General features: G+C 39.5%; 1 protein-coding gene across 8 annotated transcripts in view; it reads right to left on the reverse strand.

The window, feature by feature from the left end:
• LIMCH1 (LIM and calponin homology domains 1) overlaps positions 1 to 18,331 on the reverse strand; it is a 166,745-nt gene that overhangs the window by 63,488 nt on the left and 84,926 nt on the right. For all 8 annotated transcript variants that reach the window (XM_065737084.1, XM_065737082.1, XM_065737083.1 and 5 more), the window contains exons 4-5: positions 4,520 to 4,626; positions 1,597 to 1,627 (exon numbers count right to left, since the gene is read on the reverse strand). In XM_065737084.1, coding sequence (XP_065593156.1) covers positions 1,597 to 1,627; positions 4,520 to 4,626 — 138 coding nt within the window. The remainder of the gene's footprint in view (positions 1 to 1,596; positions 1,628 to 4,519; positions 4,627 to 18,331) is intronic.

Raw genomic sequence — 18,331 nt, forward strand, 5'->3', positions numbered from 1 at the left:
CTTATCAACCAACTTTCTTTAACGTCCCCATTTCTCATTCAAACGTGATATCCAAAGTCCCACAGAGCACCACAGCTGAGGCCCTGCCAGAAAGTGCAGCATGTCATGCAGGCTGCCTGTTTGAAAACACAATCATGGTGCATTGTATAAATAATATACATACCATGAAATCGCGGAATAGAATTTTTAATACAGTTTAAAGTGTTGTGTTTTGTTTTTTATTTTCTCATTTTAAGAACTGCATACAAACTGACTCTACTGCCATTAGGAAAAGGAGGTGGTTTTGCCAAGACTTTTTTTTTTTTTTTTTTAATATATTTTGAGAGGAAAAAAGTTATCTGGACTATTTTCCTTAAACCAACACTATTCAAGACAGAATAGCAAATTTATTTAAAATCTTTTACAGTATGTGCTCTCGAGTGAAAACACTTGCAACTCTCATATTCCTAGCAATGAGGCAGGTGTCCAGTTCATTTTGCTGCTCATTACTCTGGTGAAAGTTGCGGCATTTCTACTTCTTTCTGCTAGCACTCTCTGACCACTCTCTCTCTTCTGCTTTTCTTTATCCATGTCTGTTTTTCCCCTCTAAATAATGTCACATTTGCAAGCAATTCTGATTGGCTGCCAGCCGAGACTACACTTACAAGCGCCTGGAAAATATACACTGAAGAAATATACCGTCTACAAACATATTGTAGAGGACACTTCTGAATCTTTACCTTTAAAGCCACACATCTATATGAATACATCCAGTCAGTGCCCATAAGGGTGCTATAAAATACCAAAGCTAAACTCTTCTCCTAAAACTGTTGGATGCAGAAGATACTCCTTAAATGTTGGTGGGAAAGACTATTGTTCATTTGTTTTTCTTCTTTTACCTGCTGTCAAGATTACTGGCTTGAAAAGTTATTAGGAAAAGGCCTTGGCATTTTCTAGCAGACCACAGGGATATGAGCTAAATATAAAATTCAATTTATAGCAGTTTATGGCACCTATAGAGAAGAGACAGCTTGTTAGGCTTTGGAAGAATAAGTATTTCTGAGTCCAACAAAGTTTAGCCATTTTGTTTTCCACTTCACAATTACAGAATCTATTATCATTGTCATTAGTTCAAATCAACACTAAAGTTCAATGGAATAAGCCTTTCTGAGAAAATATTTATTTGGAAGAATGGGAAAACTAGCAAATATTACTAGAGTCAGACTGCTGTGCAGATCTAATGATCACTTTGCTTCATTTTAAATACTTTGCAGAAATTTACTTTATGCCAGTATACTCATGTAAGGCTGAAAGGACATAGCCTCAAGAGTGAATCAGACCAATCTGGCGACAGCCACGATGGACAGCACAGAGGTCAGATGGTTTGCTTCCTTATCTAACCAAAGCCAAGCACTCTCCATTTTATTTCAGCTTTAAGGCTGCTCTGCCACAGCAGCTGTACCCAAGTTTCCAGTGCAACCCAGTTAAGATTTGTATGCAAGAGGACTTCTGAGAAATATTCAACTACACTCTTTTTTTTACTGACACATTTCTAACAGAGTTCAAATATAGGATTAACGCAACAAAAAGAAAAAATAGTCCAAGTCATGTACTTACATTTTTCAGCTTCCTACTACAGTCAATGTTCCTATTTGCACACGCACAAACAAAAAAAGAAGAAAAAAAAATCAGAATGTAGACCCACTTTTCAAGAGCTTGTATGCAGCAGATCACATTTTCCCTAACAAAAGTCTGCAGAATGCTTCTGCTAGCTAGAAAGACATGAAAGCTAAGGAGATGTAGTTCACACATTCATGTATTCATAACGTGGGAGTATTTTGTCACCATTATTTCAATCATTAAATTATACTTCAGAAAGTACAAAATGTGTTTGTAACAGTCCCACAGTAATGTAGGACAGCACCAAAAATATTTCCTTTAAACAGAGTTGCTGATTTGCACAAAAAAGAAGACCAAAGTCCTCACTGCTAAAATACACTTCACAGTTCTCCAGAAGTCAGATTATGCTCATCGATAAATCGTGCAACTCATATAGATTCTGAAAGCAATTGAACATGCATATGGCTACAGGGAAATCAATGAAATATAGCAGGTGTTTTAAGGATACAAGCACCACAAAGAACAAAGCAGACAAATGAAGCAATAAAGATTCTGCCACAGGCATAACCTTTTTAAAAGAACCTGCTGTGTAAAGCACATTCCACCTTTTGAATGTATACTCTAGAACTCAGATTGGGCACCAACATTCATCAAAAAGAATGGAAGTTTGCAGAAACAATAAAGCAGAACGTTTTCATAAACATAAACAACAGTTCAAAATTCAGCAGAGACACTTAAAAAAAAAAGGAACAAAGAAAAATATGTATCACATTTAGGTGCTGAAAAGAGAATATTTCAGATTTAGCACAGATTGTTTCCTTATTATTATGAACCTGAATTGTCAGTTGCCTTCTACTATAACACAATTCACTCCAGCATTAAATGTTTTCTGATAAGAAAAACAAAAATAAATGAACTTAAATCTGTGAGAATAACAAAAGCCTAGATATAGACAAAAATTAAAACCAAGAGTTTTTGATAACATTTTTTATGCCTAAGTTTTATCCATTGATACCTATCTGGTAAGAAATATAAAACAGTTCTATTTTTCTTTTTTTTTTTTTAATAAAATACTGGAAAAAAGTTTTGTTTAATAAGTCACGATGAAATTCTTCAGAGCATTAGCTCATAACCTTTATAAGTTGAATGATCCAAAAAAAATAGATCTAATACATACTTCAGTTAGCACCTATATGAAAAAGTTAAAAACCATCATTACATTAATCACGTTCAATAATACGATTTTTACTATGTTCAACGAAAATAACCCAAGCGTCTTCAAAGAGAGGGAAAAAATCACCTTCCTACTTTGAGATCTAGCTAGAAGAAGACAGTCTTGAACATATTTCTCTGCAACAGTCACGGACTTGGCTTGTACACCTCACTCAGCTACTCAGTGTGAATTTGGATAGTCCTGGGAAAACATTTGGCTCAGTTCTACAGCTGCTTTCTCTGAAGAGTTGATGGGGGAAAGATATCCATGCCAGTGAGCCACTTCACATCTCTCAAGCATTGCACTCAGCTGTGGGCTGTGGCAGCTCCACAGTTCCTTATTCCTGGTGGAAAAGGCTCACATTCTGGATAGCTCTCACTGGAGCTCCTACTGGCTGCTCTGCTATCCTCAACTCCTAAAGATGCAGCTTCTTAGAGCAGAGATAAATGGTCCTTATATCTGGAGATTAGAGACTATTTCGCAAATCTCTGCAGCCACTCATCGTCAGTATTTCACAAGATGACATGAAGAACATGGCAGTGTTACCAGATTTAGTACAAGGCTGGAAAAAGCTCGCTGCAGATTCATTACACAGTCCCCTCTCAATGGCATGTACCAGAGCCAGAAACTTGGAAAGGAACAAAAAGTGGGAGACTGTTCCTCAAAGTAAGGAAGGCAGCCAATTTGATTTTCAGAATTTTTGAATTTTCCCAGACAGTACTTGAACACCATAAAAACTAGCCCAGCTTTCAATGCCAGAAGGGAAAAAAACTAGAATGCTGCTGAGATTTAGTAAATTGTTTCCATACACTTTTCTAAAACACGTATGTTTGACCAGGATTTCATTAGTGATCATTTTGGCCAAATCAAGCAAGATCATTAAATCAACTCAGCAGTATTTGCCTGTCTGTAGAGCAATAACTTTTTAATATTACATGACAGACCTAAAAATGTTGTGAAAACTTCTAGATAACAAATAAGTATCTCATTAATTCTATGATGCAGTGTTGGATGCTTTAGTTTCGGGGGATGAGGAGTTTGACTGCCATTAGTATGAACTAGTAAAAAATATAGTTCAACTGCTTCTGTTCCAACATGATAACCAAATCTTCCCTGAAAGGAACATTTTCTGTTTAAGACCTCAATCTATGGCCATACAGACTACAACTAAAGACTGTTCTGTGCTACCTTAGGCAAGACAAGTAATTCCTTCTGTTCCAGTTTCATATCTATCTTTTACATCACTTTGCAAATCAAATCAAATGTTGAAAATACAAGCACCTTACAAAGAATGTACAGACTGTTGCTAAAAAGTTCATTAAATGGAGATTTTCTTTTAAGTGTTTCAGTCAAAAAATAAAAAAATTAAAAAAAAAGGAAAGGAAAGGGAAAGGGAAAAAGGGAAAGGGTGAATTTGTTATTATCAAGGAGAACCCCTTAGTATGTGTGCAGTAATCTGTGTGATAGAAGGTATGTGGATTTGACAAAAGTTATCTAAACTTCCAGAAAAAATAACCTTTAAAGAAAGGGCGCTGAAGAGAACCATATATCGCTCCCAGCACCAAAGGTTTTAAAAACCTCAGCTTCCTATTTGCTTTATACAAATGACAGTCCTATATCCTTTTTGCCCATCCTCAAAATACTTACCATCTAACTGCATGCACATGAGGTTATAACATGATAATCACAAACTGCTGTTGTACTTACTTGACTGTTACTCTGTTTGAGGTGTCCTGCAGGTCACCAGGATCAAACAGCTGAGATTCCTTAAGTCCCAGCTCTTTGCAGCCTCTTAAGAATAAGATGATATTATCCTGAAATAAGGCACACACACACAAAATAGTTTTAACATCTTTTCAGTTGCAAAGGTCATCTTATTAAACCAACATCTCCCTAATTCAGCAACAACTCAGGAAGAGTCACATAATTAGCTAGGTAATGAACCAAAGCCATTGCCAGTCACATAACTTAGCAAGTCAGAATAGGTTATGCTTGAAAACCAGATAAGTATGAAATAAAACTTTTTTTTTTTCCCAAATATAACTGGAAGAAATTTGTTTTCTCTTTCCAAACCCAGATGTTGGCAATTTCTTTAAACAAGAAGGCCCTCCTAATTTCCCCTACTGCAACAGGCTGCCAACAGAATTTCAGTGTGCTACAAGCCAGAAAAGAAACAAAAACAAGTGGTTAAGGTAGACATGGAACATCCACCATTTAAGCAAACAGTTCAGAAAATGCACTGCATGTCAATACAAACTCAGACCAGTTACTCTCACTGCACACAACTGTCTGCTTGCCCCTCTGAGCTTAATCAGTCACTGGGAACTGAGGTAGGTGCTCTCTCCACAAATAGATGCTTGGATCTACACTTTAGATAGCCAACACCTGTTAGCAGAATTTAACACTCTTTGTAATACTGTTCATAGAGGAGTTACACTTTTAGAGTTCTCTACTGTCACTTCAATCAATAACTAAGAGTTAGCCCAGCCTGACAGAAACCACTTTGAAACCAAAGAGTGATAACAGATGGGTTTGTGTGGAGGGGATCAAATCTGTATGTGTACACGTGCTTATATATATCTTATACTTACACATATGCATGTACACCACCCCTTTTATAGAACCAGCAAAGCTTTTATATGCAAGTAAGTGTTGAAGAACAAGAGAACAAGTTATTAGATATATATGTTACTCAATCAGCAGCTGCAATGATAGATGGGTGTACAAGTAAAGCTACAACATGCAGCTTGATACCCTTTCTAAGGCCTCTCATGCAGAACCTCCAGTTGGAAGCTACTTGCCCTATGAACTGAGAGGAGGAGCACCACATGCATGGTGAAGTCTGAGCAACAGAGAATTCCAATTCTACAGAAATGAGGAAGGAAAGGCTAGAAGATACTGGGCAACTCTCAGCATACAGCAGGAGACCAAAGCCCTCTCTATGCTGGGTGGAAGGTTTTGTCTGCGTGCCCCTGACACAGCCTGGCAAGCACAGCCTTGTCAGCTCTGCAGGATGCAGCCATCAGCATGCTAATCGCGGGGGCTCTGCATGCCAGCACTCTCACACACAAAGCTTGCTGTCACCAGCCACCCCACACAGAAATACAGACTCTGAAATCCAGAGGAGTCCAAATCTCCCTTTCTTCCCTGGCTGAAACTTAACAGCTCTGGAACAGAGCCAGTGAGAAAGAAATAGCAGTTGAGAGAGCAGAAAGCCCATAACCTTGAGAGACAGCATCATTCATGACATGAAAAGATGCTTGTAAAATTCTCCATCTGGCTTACTGTTTGCATTATAATTTTTCCACAGTATTTCCAACTGCAACATGAATAACTCTTGTGTTTAGCCTTTGAAGGCGGACAGTTCTGGTCAATTCCAAATGGTGGGTGGAACAATGTGTAAAACTAATAAAAATGCAAAAGCCTTTAAAACAAAAGTTGCCAATGACATTTCCTAACAAAAATATACAGGACACACACAACACAGTAACCCAATAGGTTTAGAAAATAATCAAGGGAGGAGAAACTCCAGGGATAACTAATTGTTCCCATCTTTATGCCATAAGTTCATATCCAAATTATAATAAGCAGTAGCAAAAGTATCAGTCATTTGGCAGCCCTTTAGCGTGGACAAGTTCTCTGCTGATGAACAAACGTCCACTTCAAAAACAAAACAACAACAACAACAACAACAACAACAACAACCAACAAAACCCCAAAAAGCAGTGTCACAACCCTGTGCCTGTTCTTGTACAGGCTTCTGTTCAGATGCTCGTTGTAAAAATAACATTGTCAACAGTCACTAACACCATCACTAAAACAATTCCTTAGGTAGTTGCTGTCCTATCCTGGCACAAATAACCACAGACATCAACAAGATGTGATCAGTGAGCACTGAAAGAAGTTTTTTCAGTTAACAGTTTCATAGTTTTTTATTCAATTGTTCTAAAATTGGCAATTTATTTCCAAGATTAAACAGTGACAACAAAAATTGCTTTCAAGTGACAGAAATTCTGGTCAATCTGTCTAGGCTGCCTATCCCCAAGTCAAAATGCACTTCACAATACTGCAAAACCAAACATTTCCTGAGTTGCTCCAGAAAAGTTGAAACCTGTATTTTGTTCTTACATTAAGATGCTGGAGAACAGTACTCCTAAGCCACCGAAGAGTGAAAGGAGTCTTACCACTAACACTTAGCTCCTAGGAAGGTTTTTCTCTCTGGATTACCATACCATGTCAAGCCCTGGTTTCTTCAGTTCTCAGAAAGATCTGCTTACATCTTTTGAGAAAAAATATAGCTCCATATCTGTGAGCTCTAACAACTCATTTTTTGTAGTCCTGTATGATAAAGTAGCACTTATTCATAGCAGAAAAAGGGAAGAAGGTGCTGCATACACAAGCAGCAGTGTGTCTAAAACACCTTTACCTTAAAGGACTGAAAACACACATCTAGTGTGCATGTCCAGCTCCCTACAATTTGGCTAAGTTAAACAGGGCATGCATTTGGGTGGCAGAGCAGTAGCAAGGATCGCAAAGCAGCCAGCTGGTATGCCTCAGTTAGCAGGGCTGTATCTTTCACCGTGGGATCAAAAGACAACACTCACTGCCCCACACTCTTAGGGGCAATGTGACCAAAATGAATTCCCTCCTACAAAGCAGTACCACATGATTCTCTCAATACACTAAAGGGAGGTGTCAGTGCCTTCCTCTCAGTGGTTGCTGGCTGCATTGACAAAGCTGCAGCAAATGGAGCATCAGTTACTTGGTCTTCACATCGCATACTATGTGCCCTGGGGACCTGCAGCTGTCTCCTGCTGGATTTGTGTGATTTGGATCCACAACACTGTGGCTCTCTTCAATCAGCATCTTCTGGTTTTGTTGTACATCCAGCAGAAGAGTGAGCTTAAAGCTTAATTTCTTCTGTAAATTGTACAAGATTTTAAGGTAGAAAAGTAGTTTTTATCTATTAAACAACCTCAAGCACAAACAGGCTGCTTACAGAAGATAAATGCTTCAGTGTGGTGACAGATAAAAGACACAAGCAGAGGAAACACTGACGAGTTAAAAAACAAATGCTTTGTGCTTGCCTAAGTAGAGCCCTGACAGTCACGATGAGGTCAGCACTTCATGCACTGTCATTTACTTAAAAATATTGGAAATGCAAAAGTTATCAATTTTTTGCTGCCTCAGTTTCAGAACAAAGGACAACCAATTGCAGATTACGCATTGCAGGATCAGAGGCAGAGGAATTGTACCTCCATGAAGGTGGAAGGGGGAGAATAAAACAACCGTGATTTTTTGGGCTGCTCTTTAAAAGATGGATAACCTGTGTGCTATTGGTATGAAGCAACATGATCAATATATTGCATTAGGTCATTTTCCTCACAATGTGGAGCACGAATCCTAAACCCTATGAAAACCAGAAGAAATTGGCAGCTGTGTAGGACAGACACCCTGGAAAGCCACTACAAATTCACACAGTAGCACTGCCAACACACGAGACAGTTCGAGCTAGTGAGAATCAAATATTCACAGCAGGCAAATTCCCTCCATAGGATCTGCTGATCAGATGCAATGGAAAACTGCTTGAATTTGGCCCACTTCCATCACTTTCATCTGTCACAATAGTATAGTAAGTATTCTCGCTGTATCCACACTGCAAATCAGAACTGCAGCTTACTGCTGTGGAATGATCATTTGTCAGATGCACCACAAACACAGCCCAGATGAGATGCACAGAGAAATGCAGGGAAAACCAAAGAAAACAGAGCTATATGTCTGCGCAGAGTAGTGACTGAAACACCACATGCACAGCACATCTGAGCACTGGAGATGCAATTGGCTGCCAGCAGGGCTGCCCGGCTTGGTGGGACAGCTGCTGCCAAACAGGTGGTATTCTTCATCCCTGGAATGTTGAAATTTTCTCTGCTCCAGAATAAATTGCACATTTCTAAAAATATCCATCTTCAAAATGCTTTTCTGAGCCATTTCTAATTCAGACTCCTAAAGGCCTTGTGTTTACTCTCAGTGTTTCTTCCTCATTCCCTCATCTCTCAATTTTATATACATAATTAATGACGATAATTTATTTATATAAAAGTGACGGACCTTAACAGATTCACGGGCTGAAACAAAACACACAAATCCTCAATCCACATCCACCCCGCAGAAACTCTGAACAGAAATAAAGGCAACTTTTCATATATAGAATCATTTGAGTTGGAAGGGACCCTTAAAGATTATCTAGTCCAACTCCCCCACATATGTTTTACTGTATAAAGGGTATGGACACTGTGCATAAAGTAAAACAACCAGACACTTTTTTCTGTGACGGATTCCTAATCAGTAGATTCAGAAGCAACTTCATCACAGTCAGGACACGTCCATTTAGGAATCTTAGGATGTTTCTCTCTCCAGAAGATAATAGAATGCAGCACAGCAGATCTGAAGGCAAACCCTAGTGGGGCATTAAAGGCGGGGTTAAAAGCTACATAACCTCCTCCCTCTCTCCCCCCTCACAAAGGATCCCAGCCTCACATAGCCAAGATCAAACACAACATGGGGAAAAATGGAGAGAGGTGACCCTGGGAGCAGGGTGGGAAAGCAGAACTCACTAGCCCTGCTCCATGCCTCCTTACCTGCAGCAGCAACAGCCATGGGTTTCGGCTGAGCAGCTGCCACTTGTGGGCACTACAAAACCTCCACCCACCTCTGTCCATGTCCCAGACGCTTCAAAAGAAGCCCTAAGAAACACAGAAGGACAAGAAGGAGCTGTCTCCTCTTCTTCCTCAGAGCAGCACACCCCAGCACCCAGACAGACAGAAAACAGCAGAAGGGCAAAGGAGAAAATGACTGCTGGGTGTGGAACCGTGTAAGCCTCCAGGAGAAAAAATAGGCCCTGTGATAGATTAGATTAGAATGACAAGAATAACACAGTGGCCGAAGATGAAGTTGTACTGTTCTGAAGGTGAGGCTGAAGGAGAAGCAGGGAAAAGGGCCAAGAGCGCCTGGAGTAGCAGCAGGAAAGAAAGCCTGACCAGCAGTAGCTCTAAGAGCTCTGCCAGCAGTCAGTGAGGACTGTCCTGGCATAAAATAGCAGGCCTTCTCCTGCTCTTCTTTGGGCAGTCAAAAAGGAGGGCATGTGTTTCCTTGAGCAGCAGCCCTGCAAGTGCCCAGATCACAAAGACTGTGCACCACAGCAGTACCACTGCCTTACAGCACCCTGGCAGCATACAACCTACCCCCCGCTGGTAGAAGGAGGGGAAAGTGAGGCAAAGGAAAGCTCCTCCACATCTATCTTTTCAGAGAGCTGCTCGTGGCTTCTTTGGCATCCAACAAAATCTTTGGCTAATAGTTCCAATCATGAGGCTCATGTAAAGCAGAAGCACATTCAGTCTTTGTATGTTAATGTTTAACTGAAAACAATAAATCAAAACAAAACCGTGCCATGAGAATCTGGGGGAATATCTACAAAACAGACGCAGAATATATGAAAAGCATTACACAGATCAAATTGTGTGCACACTTGTCCTTCAGATATCAAAAAGCACTGTTTAAAAATGAAAACTTGCACTTCTTCAAGAAAATCAGTACAGCGGAACACTCAGGCTTAAGAAATTGCTTTTTCCTTGAATTGATTCTTCACCATCAGGTGATCTGCTTTTTGACATCTTTACCTGTAACGCATTTTGAACACATCTGTAAGCTTCTTTGGTGACTTAGGGTACTACCATCAGTTGTACAATGGTAACCAAAATCCCCCCAGAAGGAATATCTGTGCATAACAAAAGGCAAAAACAAAAATACAAAATGGCATGGCAGGTCCAGGACAGGCAGTGAAGACTTCATTCTGGATATAAGATGACTGAAACACATGATATATCTTATTCCTGAAAATCTTTAACATGAGCTTCAAATCTCTGCAGCATAATGTGATGTCCATGGAAAGAAGAAACTACGGATTGGAAAGGGGAAAGATAACAGAGAAAGAGAATGAAAGAGCAAGGGGGAGGGAGGGATCCATTTGAAAGAACAGGAGCAAGAGCAGCCTTCAACTCAAGAGGCAAGAGCAAACCACATGGGAAACAGCGAGAAGTGTGCAGTGTGAGAACAGGACAAACCCCATGACTTCACTGATTAAGCAGGTCATGCAACTTGCTGCATCAGGCCATTATCCCTGAAGGCCCAAATAAAGCACGTAAACAAACGGGGGCTCAGTCAACATCCTAGTCTTTGGGGGAAGAGAGCAATCAGATGATGCTTCTTCAGATTTGCCAGACCCAAGACACGCCCAGAGTAAGAGGGCTCTGTTTACAGAAACAAAGACTAGAGCTTGGACAGGCAGGAAAAAAAAAAAAAGCCCAAATCATTTTCAGACTATTCACTGGCTCTGATGCTGATGAAATCATAGCCAGATGTCAGCATCCACCCTATCTTGGAGAAGAGGTGCCTATCTGATGCCATGCTTTATGGTAACAGCCATGCTAAGGCCAAGAAAGTGGACTGGTTATTTGTTGTTTTCAGCACATTCATGGGGCAGCTCTCTCACAACTAAGCTCTGTAACAAAATGGGCAAGACACTCACAGCTATGAAGAAAATGTTGATTTTGAAGTTTGATTTATTTGTGTGGTTTACCATCAGGATGCAACAAAGCGTTAAGAAAAGTACTCCGAATGTCAGTCTGCTTCAAAGATCTCAAAGGCAGCCATCCCAAGCAAACTAAACTAAAATACATAGACTTTAAAACTAGAGCTATAAATCATAACTATTAAATTATAGTAAGAAAGCTTATCAATCTACATATGAAAAGAAGGAATTCATAGATAAATAAAGTTGAATTACCTCCTGAGTTACATACCCAAAAAGTTCACCCCTGGGAGTAATCTCAAGGAACACTGCTAACAGCTTACACTCCAACACAAACTCATCTTTTTACAGACAGCAATCAACTACAGCCTGCTGAACAAACCTTACCTCTCATGACTGCCAATCATGTGCTAAGCCACAGCACAACAGATGTTTCTCAAAACTTATTTATGTATGTATTCCTGATAATATGTTGTACTGTGGTGCTAATGAAGATTACTTTAGTGCATACGCTTGTTTCACATAACTTTTCTCCATGTTTGCCCAAAATATATGGGTAGATCTATTAAAAATACTGTATTTTCACACATAGTCAACCTCTCTTTCTCTGCCACCAAATTCCAAGTTACATGGGATCATTTTATCACATCTGACATTTCAGAGCCCTGTTACCCAATGCCTGCTCTCTATATTTTCACTGTGGAGAAAATAACCTTATTTTCCAGGAAGAGGACAGTTGACTACTTCAGTGAACCATCACATCCAGCTTGTCACAGGTCATTTGAGATGCAGTAGGGCTAGTGGGAAAAGAAAACTAGGAAAAATTTGCGCATCGTGAACCTCTTCACTTGAAAAGGTGTTTCTGATTAATTACTCGACTAGTATGATCTATCATCATTGAGTAATGAATCAGTATAAGTAACTTAAAGCACATCTGAAAAAATACTTCTCAACCTGTCATCACTGCAAAGACTGTTTTTAGTTTTTCTCTCTCTCCATATTCAAAGCAGATAGCAAGGACAAGAAGAGTAACTGGAAAGAAGCAACAGGAAGATTTAAACCTGACAATACTCTGAAACACGGGAACCTAATCTATCATACACAAAGATACTGTAGTTACAGCCTTAACTCCTACTCTACCCTTGTCGTTTATCTGCTGTCTTCCTGTTCAGGCATAGAAGCAGATTGCATTCAAGCTGCACAGTCTTGGAAAATACAGGATTTTTATAAAAATATGTGAACGATAAATCTTGGTTGAGAAGGTTTTGCTGCATCTGTCTGTACTTAACTGGCTGCGCATACAACATTTAAAATCCAGGGCCAGAAAACAGTAGAAGTTTCATACAGTATATTTTTAAGCTTTGAAACTGCAAAGGCACATAAGAAACAGGTACCTAAAATTGAACAATTTGACATGAAACTTCTGAAGGTGAATGAATGTAGGACCACCACCCACCTCTTCTAATAGCAGCAACTACAAGCACGACCTCACATTCTTGTTCTTTTCCTTTACAAGGTATGCTCTCTTGTGCTTGGTATATTAAACAAAGCTATCTTCTCTTTGACACCAGCCAATAGGAGGAGTTGGCCAGCACTCTGAATCCTCACAGCAAAGCCAGTAATCAGCTACACAAGGACCAGGATACTCAACAGCCAGAGCAGTTGGGGGGCCTCTGCATCCCAAAACCAAGTACAGCTGCTGTAGGTGGGCCTCAAAAGACACAGGAAAGCTGCCTGTGGGAGCTGAAGGCCTGGCAGTAGTTGTTAAGATCAGACCAAATCTCTATTCCCGAAGGCAAACAGCAAAATAGTAAAACCGCCAAGGAGGACTCATTCCTGCTCAGTTCATGACCTCTGCAAAAAAAGCAACAAATTCCTCTTCTCCTTTCAAATTAAACATCTATTCTTTATTGCCAAGGAATATGTTTTAATAATCTGGGGTGTTCAAGGTTTGATAAACATCAGAAATCTCTTTGCTGCTGTTACATGATACCTGACATACATTCCCCCCCACTCACAGCTTTGCATTTTCATGCCAACATTACATAAAACACACTGGACTTCTTTAATGTACAGGTTGGGGTTTCCTTGCAAGTATGAAATGCTGTTCAAGTCCAAAGAACACTTCATTTTTTCTTAATTAACTTTTCGTACTGAATGAAGTTCCAGCAAATTCCAGTTGGAAAACCTACATTATTTTCACTTTCAGTTAAAAAAAAAGTAAAAAATTTCACTTTTAGATGTCTAGAATGATTTCAATGAGGAAAGAAAGAGGAAGAAAATAATTTAGTTTATTTCAAGTACATCTTATAGAGAACCAAAGTATCTGTGAAAAAAGTCATTAAATCAGTGCCTACTCTTAACTTAGATTGTGGTATTCAGTAATTTAGGCAATTAAAATACATAACCATCTATTTGTCTGCTCTTTCCTTCTCAGATTTGAAAACATCCATTTGATTCAGGTGGCATGTCCATAACTGACAGTTTTTAGATTTTTTACAGTAAACATTTGAGGCAAGATGAGCACCCAACAGCTTGGCAACAATTTATTTTCTGTCCTTCTTTGGGCACTAGTAAAGCCCTCCCTAGATGGAATTTGAGAGACAATACAGCTGCTCATGAAGCTAGTGTAGCTCCAAATTGAGGTGGACTATGCAGAATAGCCAAACTAAATGACTACTTTTGATTTAGTCTAGATACTGTGCAAATGTACTTTTGAGGGCCTATTTGGAAAGCAGGAATCATGTATTACATTTGGATGGCAGAACAGTTTACAAGCTAAGATTTCAGGAAGGATAAAAAGTAGCATAATCATATACAGTATTTAAGAATGTCCATAAGTTTATGGGTATGAAATCAAAAGGGAAAGAAAGGAACTCCTCTTTAATACAGTGTATTCCAATTGCAAGGGTTTCTCCCAGCTCTTTCAGAATTGTTCTGGTTCTTCTGGAATGTTCTTCAGTGGAATGTAAAGCAGAAAAAGATCTTTCCCCCTACAACAGATATTCCTGTCCTTCCATTTACTGTAAGCACACTGGAGGTGCATTTGAGGTGTACTGCTACATTCATTCTCCTCTAAGAGTACAACAAGTAACAAAAGCGGGAGAAGGAATACATATCACACAAAATCTTATGAATAAGAACTGTGGGGTAAGAACATCCGAAATAGCTTGTCATGTTTGTTGGTGGTTGGAAAAGAGAGGGGAAAAAAAAGTCAGCAACTGTTCATAAATCATTCCTATAATTTCAGATTATATCCTAGCTTCCATACTAACTAGACTGAAAATTACCTTCTGTTTGTAGAGGAAAACAGTCAAACCATGCTTATACTTCAGTTGTAAGGCTAGCAGTGATGTTCGTGAGTCCTACAAATAACAGGCTTCCAACTCCTTAGCTGATAAGAGCATATAAAGGAAAAAGGTAAACTTAAAGCAACTATCACTTTTTCTTTTACTCAACAGAGGAACTCAGACTACAGTTCATTGATCAGAGAGGTGTATCTGGACAGAAGCAGCAGAGTCCTGCAAGACTATTCAGAGCTTCATGGACCATGAAAGCAGCTGTACTGGCTTCAGAGCCAACACAAGTTACCAGCAATTTTACTGATTTAAAGCACTGCAGAGCCCCAGCCCCAAGCCAGCTTACGTCTCCAAACTGCTCCTGCAGATGCAGATTTCTAGGGAGTGCAAATGTTATACGTGACTACCCAAAATCAGCTCAAGGCCAGCAGCAGGACTTACTGGCTTTGGCAAGAACCTCTACACTGGCCTTGCTAATGGCTAGGGAATACACACAAGACACGGTACTGCTGTGTGGATGCCAGCAGTTTAGGCTCAGCACTGTGCTCCAGCTCATCAGCCCTTCCACCTGAACACCCTATTACAGAGCCATAGAGGTCTGATAAAGTCAATAGATGTATCCCCACAGGAAAAAAGAAAAAAATAGGGCTATGGAGCTATGTGACCACTTATTTCCTATCCTGAGCCCGGCAACTTTGTTCTCTAATATGTATTGTAAAGTTATAAAGGACAAGTTTATATGCATCATATAAACAATACCACTAACCAATAGAATAAATCACACTAGAAGCTGTGAGGGATAATACTGACAGCAATCTGCAAAGTTTTTTGATCTCCAGTTTGCTTACATAATAGTTTGTATGCAGGCCTAAGTGCTGGATTACTAATATTTCCCATTAAATTTCAGCCAAAAAAAAAAAAAAATGGAATAAGCAATGTGAATGACTCTTCAGAAGATAAAACTAACCAAAAGATTTTTATGGAATTACTGTGAAAACACCAAGCATGATTACAATGACTCACAGTTCTTCAAAGAAAAATATGTGAAAGTCTGGAATCCAAGCAGTTTCAGTTCTCTAAGATTGCATTTTAGAAAGTAAATTTTAATCAGGATTGAGTGGCTCAAAAGATTGGGTAATAGTATTTAAAAAAAAAGCAAGTGATTAATCTGTGATCAACCAGAGAGTAGAGGACTAAAGAGCATTTAAGGTCTCAAACTCCTGGAAACTAGCCAACTTAGTCTAATACTGCAAGTGCTGACCCTAGGCAGATTCGGGAACCTTCTCACACAGTCCTCATGGTTACAAGAAGCATCCTCTAAATTTAAGTAGAGCCACTCTAACACCCTGGCCAATGTAGTAAAATAGAAAGCATTACTTTCAGAACAGCCCTCATGGCTCCTCAACTTCTTCAAACTAATCATAGCATTGGGTTGACTTCTTCTCTTTTGGTTGTTTATAGACAGAATGAAAGAGCAAGCAACAACCGGTGGGATATTTATGAAAAGTAACACCCAAGTATCACAATTCCAGTAATACCTTGCTTACTCAAATCTTTGAGTGACTGCAGTGCTTCTCTGAGAGGATGTAATTAACTCAGTTTCTTCCTTGTCTAAAATTCTTGCTCACCAAAATACCAAACTGCACTCAGCTCATCTTCAGCACTGCAAAAATATAACACTGACGTGAACACTAAGGAAGATGAAGCTAGCCTACCTGATTCTCAAATAAAACAAACAGATCAAAACAAAAGCCAATTCACAAAGACAAAGTCATGTTTCTTTTCTTTTTGTTTAAACAAGAGTTTGTTACTAAACTCTCACTTCAGTAGCAAATGCTGTGTGTCCTTTTGGTGAAAAGAAAGCATTTATCAATTTATTTCTACCTCTTTATAGACCTTTATGGAAGTTCAGACAGTGACTGCTGGGAAATGTTCCTTATGGTTGGCAAGTTTGTTACTAATTTGGCTAATGACTGATGAAATTCCTGCATTTGTTCATATTTTGTTTAATGAAAAAAACATACAAGGGTTGCTCTGAAAGTAATACCTCCTATTTTATTATGTTGGCCCACAACATCAGAGGAGGATGTTGACGGTACAGCATTAGAGGTTGAACCTTCCTGCCAATATCCCATTACATTTGGTTGCTCTGTGACAGATGGCAGCAGAAGGACAGTCTGACAAAACAGCATCTGACATGGAAGTATATAAGACGGAAAGGGGTATCACTGAGTTCCTCCATGCAGGCAAAATGCAGGCACCCACTGATATTTGTTGTTACTTGCTGAATAACTATGGAGATCAAACAGTGGATGTAAGCACAGTGAGGCAGTGGGTGGTGTGTTTCAGGAGTGGCAACAGTGGGTCACCTCCGCTGATGCAAATTTTTACAAGCACAGCATTTAGGTTCTTGCTCATCACTGGCAAAAATGCATAGCTAAGGTTGTGACTGCATCAAAAAATAGTGTTTTGTAGCTGAGAATCTGCACTATCAAAAAGTGTTGTTATGCTGTTATGGTTTCTGTGGAAATAAATAGGAGGTGCTACTTTCTGAGAGATCTACGTACACTGTGTTTAATATACACTAACAAGTCTGTAGCAACTTTTATTTTACCAAAATTTGCTTGTATTTTCTATGAAAACAAATAGAACAGCAAAAGAGCATGTCTGGATCAGATCTGTGTGATGTTCTCAGGGCATGTCAAGTTATGTTTTCCATGAAATTATTACCATTTAAGAAGCAACTACTTTCTGGCCTCTTTTAATGAAAGAAAACATCCGAGAATTGTACAAACAGAAAAGATTTTTCTACTTCTTCATCAGGAAAAAAAAAAGAAAAAGAAAAAAAACCCAACAAAAACTATATAAACTGTTTTTCTACATCAACAGTTGAGAGTTTTATTAGGTTGTGCAACTGACCTATGCAGACAGTTTTCCGGCACTGTTTTCACAACTTGTACTCTATCACCTCAGTTATCCAGATCTTCTTGTTATCCCAGCAAGGGTCACATTCCTGGTATGTATTAATTACACTGAAAATTACCCTGGATTACTTGAAACCTCAAATAACTGATCCTATTCACCATCCTCCCTTTTTAATGACAGAGGATACATTGTATAGCAGTGCTAATACTTTGTATAGCTGTAACTCCAGAAAGTAATACATGAACACCTCTTGCCAAGCAAGTTGGAACCAGCTGGGAACACAGTTTATGGAAGTGTGCTGCCTACTGACATGGCTGTGGGCAGGAGAGAACAGGAGGCAGGAAGGACAGCCAGGTCAACAACAAAAACAACAATGCGGCATTCCTGATCCACGCATTACTGGCCAAGGAGACAGAGTCACTTCACAGTTCTGCAGCTGACAAAACGACCTTGAATCCCTCCTACAGTCAGCCAAAGGCGAGCTGCTGCCTGCATGCTACACATACGTCCCATGAACACCTAAGCTCTTATCTATGTGACTCATGGTCTCCATCTCCTCCTGCGTGTCACGTACCTGGCAGACAGGCCATTACCAGGCAGCTTCCAGGACCCTCTATGACTGCATTACTGGAGCTTGAATGAGAAGGAAGGCCTACCAGCAAGGCACACGGTCAGCTGGTACCCAAAGGCCTTTAAAGCTGTTGCTAG

This window comes from Cyrtonyx montezumae, unplaced genomic scaffold (assembly GCF_038088225.1).
Source record: "Cyrtonyx montezumae isolate F1298 unplaced genomic scaffold, pur_monq_1.0 scaffold_2, whole genome shotgun sequence".
Lineage (NCBI taxonomy): Eukaryota > Metazoa > Chordata > Aves > Galliformes > Odontophoridae > Cyrtonyx > Cyrtonyx montezumae.